The sequence below is a fragment of the Panonychus citri genome, unplaced genomic scaffold, assembly GCF_014898815.1.
Source record: "Panonychus citri isolate SS breed McGregor unplaced genomic scaffold, ASM1489881v1 Contig00007, whole genome shotgun sequence".
NCBI classification, from domain to species: domain Eukaryota; kingdom Metazoa; phylum Arthropoda; class Arachnida; order Trombidiformes; family Tetranychidae; genus Panonychus; species Panonychus citri.
Genome location: NW_026515412.1, coordinates 109,829 through 115,287, shown reverse-complemented (window position 1 = coordinate 115,287; position 5,459 = coordinate 109,829). Strand labels below are relative to the sequence as shown.

The following is a 5,459-nucleotide window of genomic DNA, read 5'->3' as shown; positions in this document are numbered from 1 at the left end:
ATGATAACTTTCATCATCTTCATTCCGATCATCATCATCATCACCTTCATACCATTTAACATGCTACTATTATTATTCACCATTCCCTCTATTATACCATCCTGAATACTGAATTTTTGCTGAACTTTTCCTTTCCTTAGCTGATAATATATTAATTCACAGTCTACTCAGATATATATATATTTGTATACTCTTAGTTTCTGAGCATCGTAATGATTTCATCATGATGATTATCAATTGATTATTGGTAAATGTTTTATTCAAATTGATTGAATTAACATCATTGGAAAGGTATCACCATCATCATCATCATTATTCAGGCATCTCAACATATTATTATCATGTAAATGATTTTGAGTTCAATGGTTCATGAGATTATTATTATCACAATGATGTTAAAAGAAAACAAAAAGTTGAAATTGATTAAAAACAAAAGTTTTTGTTTCTCTATTTTTCTTATATTTTTTTAGCCTTACTTTATGCAACTATCTTTGGTCATGTAACGACAATTATACAACAAATGACCTCAGCAACTGCCCGTTATCATGATATGCTGAACAATGTCCGGGAATTTATGAAACTTCATGAAGTGCCCAAAGCCCTAAGTGAAAGGGTAATGGATTATGTTGTCTCAACTTGGGCCATGTCAAAGGGTATTGATACCAAGAAGGTATTAAGCTATTGTCCTAAAGATATGACAGCCGATATTTGTGTCCACCTTAATCGAAAGGTATTCAATGAACATCCCGCTTTCAGATTAGCTTCTGATGGTTGCCTTAGGGCATTGGCAATGTACTTTTCAATGGATCACTCGGCTCCTGGTGATTTACTTTACCATTCAGGTGAATCAATTGATACTCTTTGTTTTGTTGTATCGGGCTCTCTTGAGGTGATACAAGATGATGAAGTGGTCGCCATATTGGGTAAAGGTGATGTGTTTGGTGATGCTTTTTGGAAAGAGCCAACAATTGGTCAATCTTGTGCCAATGTCCGAGCTTTAACTTATTGTGATTTACACGCAATTAAACGAGACAAATTACTCGAAGTGCTCAACTTTTATCATTCATTTGCAAACTCATTTGCTCGCAATTTAATGTTAACATATAATTTAAGACATCGGGTAAGTAGACTATCATCATAAATAAATAAAAAAGTTAATTAGTCATCTTTTAATCAACAAAAAAACATCATTAGCAATCAAAACAACGATCATACTCATGATAATTTTTTTACCAAAAAACATTTGTTTATCTTTGCCAATCAAGGATAAATAATAATATAAACAGATAAAAAACCCTACGATAATCAAGTTAATTGTAATGATTATCACTTTTATCCTATTATCATGATTATCATTACAATTATTATATTGTTGCCATTATCATGTGTATATAAGATTAAACTTGAATGATAAAAATGATGACATTATTATGGTGATGATATTATTTCGTAATATGGATAATGTTACACTCAGAGGGAAGATAAAAACTGTTGACCATCCCTAAGGTCATTAGAAACAATTGTCAGGTCACTTTTGGCTTCTTCTTGTGTAGTTAAGGTTCATTACATTTCTTTAACTCTTCATTTACCTTTCATCATCTTTCCGCTTCTAATCGATCAACAAGATTATCTTCCCACTCCCACTTCCCTCCACAGAATAATACTTGATAAATATTATACTTTTCTCTCTCTCTCTCTCTCTCTGTCTTCCTTTTCGAGGCCAAAGAAGATAAGTTCTATGTCAAATACACTTCAAACTCTTTCTCATTAGATCCTCCACTTAGAAATCCACCCGCTCTCTCTTATATCACCTTCGACATTCACCTTAATCTTGATACTCGATAACTTTAATCTCATTTAAAGATGGACGATTAACTATCGTACAGAAAGTACAATATGATTAAGATTAGATTTTCAATACTAATAACCGTTAATTAGTTAATTTAATCAAGTTTATAAGTGGATTTGTTTTCGTCTTTATTGAGCAAGTTAATCAATGATAAAAAGTGTACTTAACAATCAGATTAGTAATATTTAAGGTTAATTGATGAGATTATCATAATCTAATCACTATGATAATCATCATTGTGCATTAACTACTAACAAATGATTTGATTGTCATCAATAATTTTAACCCAAAATCAATGGTATTGATTAATTTTATTGATTAAAATTGTTTCAGGTTACATATTATTTTTTGTCTTAGATTCAAATGATTTCTGTTTATATCAATACCAATTTAGTGATTTAAATTGTCTCAAGATTTAGTAAATTGTTATTGATGTTTTGATTATTAGAAAATGACGATTTTTTCAAATGCATTTAATTAATTAATTGTTTTCATTTTTTTCTCTATGTTTTTTAGTTGATTTTCCGTAAAGTGGCTGATGTTAAACGTGAAATGGAGCTTGCCGAGCGTCGTAAACACGACCCACAACCTGATCTTGCTCAAGATCATTTAGTTCGTAAAATATTTTCCAAATTTCGAAAACCTTCCGATACAAGTTCAGTTCCAATGTTTTCCCGACCTTCATCAAGTAATCCAGTTACTCTTCCCAATACTGCAAACTCCTTGGGCTCAAATGATCCAGAGAAAGGTTTTCCACCAAGTGGAGTGGGAAGTTTATCGGAAAAGACTGGAGGTGGAACTGGTAGTGCAAGTACAACCGGTGCGATTTTCGGTGGTTCTGTCGGTGGTATTGGCAGTAGTATTGGTGGCCGTGAGTTAGGAAGTCTTCATTCAGAAATTAGCAATAAGACAATAGGTGATAATATGCCCGATTCAAGAGGATCATCAGCTGCATCTAAGGCTTCCCGATGGGCAGCGGCTTTGGCGAACGCTGCAACCAATAATAATAACTCAATTAACACCGCTCTTGGTGCTCTGGATAAAGAGTATGATGATAACAATATGGGCGGACGTCGAACTGAACTGGTCTGTAAGAAATCTGAACATATTCACGTGGTCAAAGATATACGTCCACCTACACAGGGTAATAAATGGCCTCGAATACCAACCTCTTCTGGTCGACCTGAAACCATTGAAGAAGGAAGAGAACCTGAAACAACGGGTCCACTTACGGGAACAACAATGGCCGCCACGGGAACTGGTGGTGGACTTGGACTTTTAGCGGCCGCCGTAGCAGCAAGTAAAAGTGGCATCGGAGCTCATGACACCCTATCAGAGGGCGGTAAAGGTGTTGGTAGTGGAGGTGGAGGAGGTGATACCAAGATTGTCCTTCACCCGAAGAGTATCAATAATGTTGACTATCAGCAAATTGTTGCATCACTTATCGATATGAGAGTTGATCTTAAACTGGAAATTCAAAAATTATCCTCACGAGTTAATAAAATTGATGATCATCTATCGTAAGTACTTTAATTAACTAATTAACTCTTTAATTAACTCTAGTCAATAATTCAGTTTGAAAGTATTATCAGAAGTTTAAATCCTTAATATCATTTATAATCATGATACTGGGAACATGATAAATCAGATTATGATTAAAAATTAATTCAGTTCGAAAGAGTAAAAAAAAAACTTTTTTCTTGTTCGATCAAAAAAAAATTGCTCGAACTTTTTTTCTTCTCTATCAAATTCTTGATAATTTATCAACTTTTTTTCCACTTTTTCTCTCATCATCATGTTCATGATTAAATCCAGTGAATTAAGTGAAAAAGTCTCCTCCCTGTCCTCTGCTTATCAAAGCAATTCGGCCTCACCCAATCCGTTAACAGCCAATCAACCAGAATTCATGCTCTCCCCTGTTCCAATTAATGGAGGTAAAGGTAAATCAGCTGATGAGAGTAAAGGAAGTGGAGTAAAGAAAAGTCAAAGCGATAAAGGAATTGGCTTAAGTAGAGGTAAAGATTCTGGTCAAGGTAAAAGTTCAAGGTCATTGAAATCATCTTTTCTAAATAAAGTCAGTGGTGGACCTAGAAGTCCATCACCAAGTCCACTAACACCACTTTCCACCAAAGGAAACAGTTCCATAATCGGAAGTGGAACCACAACAACCTTTTTCGGACCAGGAACTGGACCTTCTCATGAGCCGGTCACAAGTTCACCTCTTCCCACCGCGACAACTCCCATTCCCACCTCAACCATAATTCAACCTCAAGGTTCACAATTAAATCAATCACAAGTTAAATCATCTATATCTTCATTCACAATTAGTGGTGGTGGTAAAGTAGATGAAGTGAGAGCCATGATGGAATCAGAAATTGCTGAACAAGATGCTGGAGCAACTGATGAAGATCCTGATTTAACATCTAAATTATGATTGGGAATAAATGTTAATTTAAACAATTAACATAAGATTGACAATCCATCCAAAGAAAAAGCGTAAAAAAATCAACTACCCTTCAATTGTATCATAATTAAATCAATCAACCAATTGAGATGGATAATTGTAACTAATTGATATTATATTACAAAAAAAATAATCGGATCAAATTGTTATAATTGTAAAAAAGAGCAAATTTTACCACTGATCATCACAATTAACTACTATGCCTGTTACAATCAATTATCATTGGAAATTGATCTCATCATCAACATAAAAGTTATTATCATCAATCTAACTCCCGATCTTAATTAAGTTTTACTTTTTTTAATAGTAATTAACTTTTTCCATTCCAATCAACTTTATTTCTCTCAATTGATTATGAGAATTAAATTAACTCGAAGGAAGAAAAAACAATTTATGAGTAAAAGGACCAAGGATCATATTCAGATCATTTTCATAGTCAGAACTTTTTTTTGCTTCTCCATTAAGATGATGATAATCACCATGAAACTGATCATCATCTTAATCTTCATCATCATCATTTATCATCCTTATAATCATCTCTTCCCTAAATCAGGTTGACCTGGCTCACCCTAATTGCCTAAAATCAAAATGCAAACAACAATTGGCCAACAATTAAAATAACAAATAGTTAATTGTTCATCTCTTTGTATTAATATTTACCCAACAGATTATGGACAGAGATACAATTAACACTCAACAAACAACAATAACAACAACAATTAAACAATTAAACAACCGTATTAATAAATGTACATGAACATTGAATCAAAATCTCAATCGAAAATCTTAATTGTAACTTGTTAATTAACATTCCTAAACAGAAAGCACTTATTTAAAGCACTTTATTATATATGAAAAATTCACGAACTTGAAAACAACAATTAATTAACTATTTCCTCTTCCCACCTTTAAGTGAGACCAAATTACCAAGTTGATTATTATTATTAATACAATTACCATGATTATCATCAGCATCATTAACCATTATCATCTCTAATTAAATTGAATTATTGTCTATTAACGGTGATGATAATATAACATTCCCCTGATAAATTGACAAGCACAATAATTTGTTGTTACTCTAATAAAGAAAAATATAAGAAAATTATTTTGACAAAAAAAAAAGTTCCAATTTCAAATTCATTT

General features: G+C 32.7%; 1 protein-coding gene across 1 annotated transcript; it reads left to right on the top strand.

The window, feature by feature from the left end:
• Positions 1–454: 454 nt before the first annotated feature.
• Positions 455–5,084, top strand: LOC128389091 (potassium voltage-gated channel protein eag-like; the record flags this gene model as incomplete). The annotated part of the gene is made up of 3 exons (XM_053348610.1): positions 455–1,120; positions 2,366–3,369; positions 3,665–5,084. Coding segments are annotated over 3 exons (2,289 nt in total), but the record flags the coding sequence as incomplete, so codon positions are not given.
• Between the last annotated feature and the right edge of the window lie 375 nt (positions 5,085–5,459).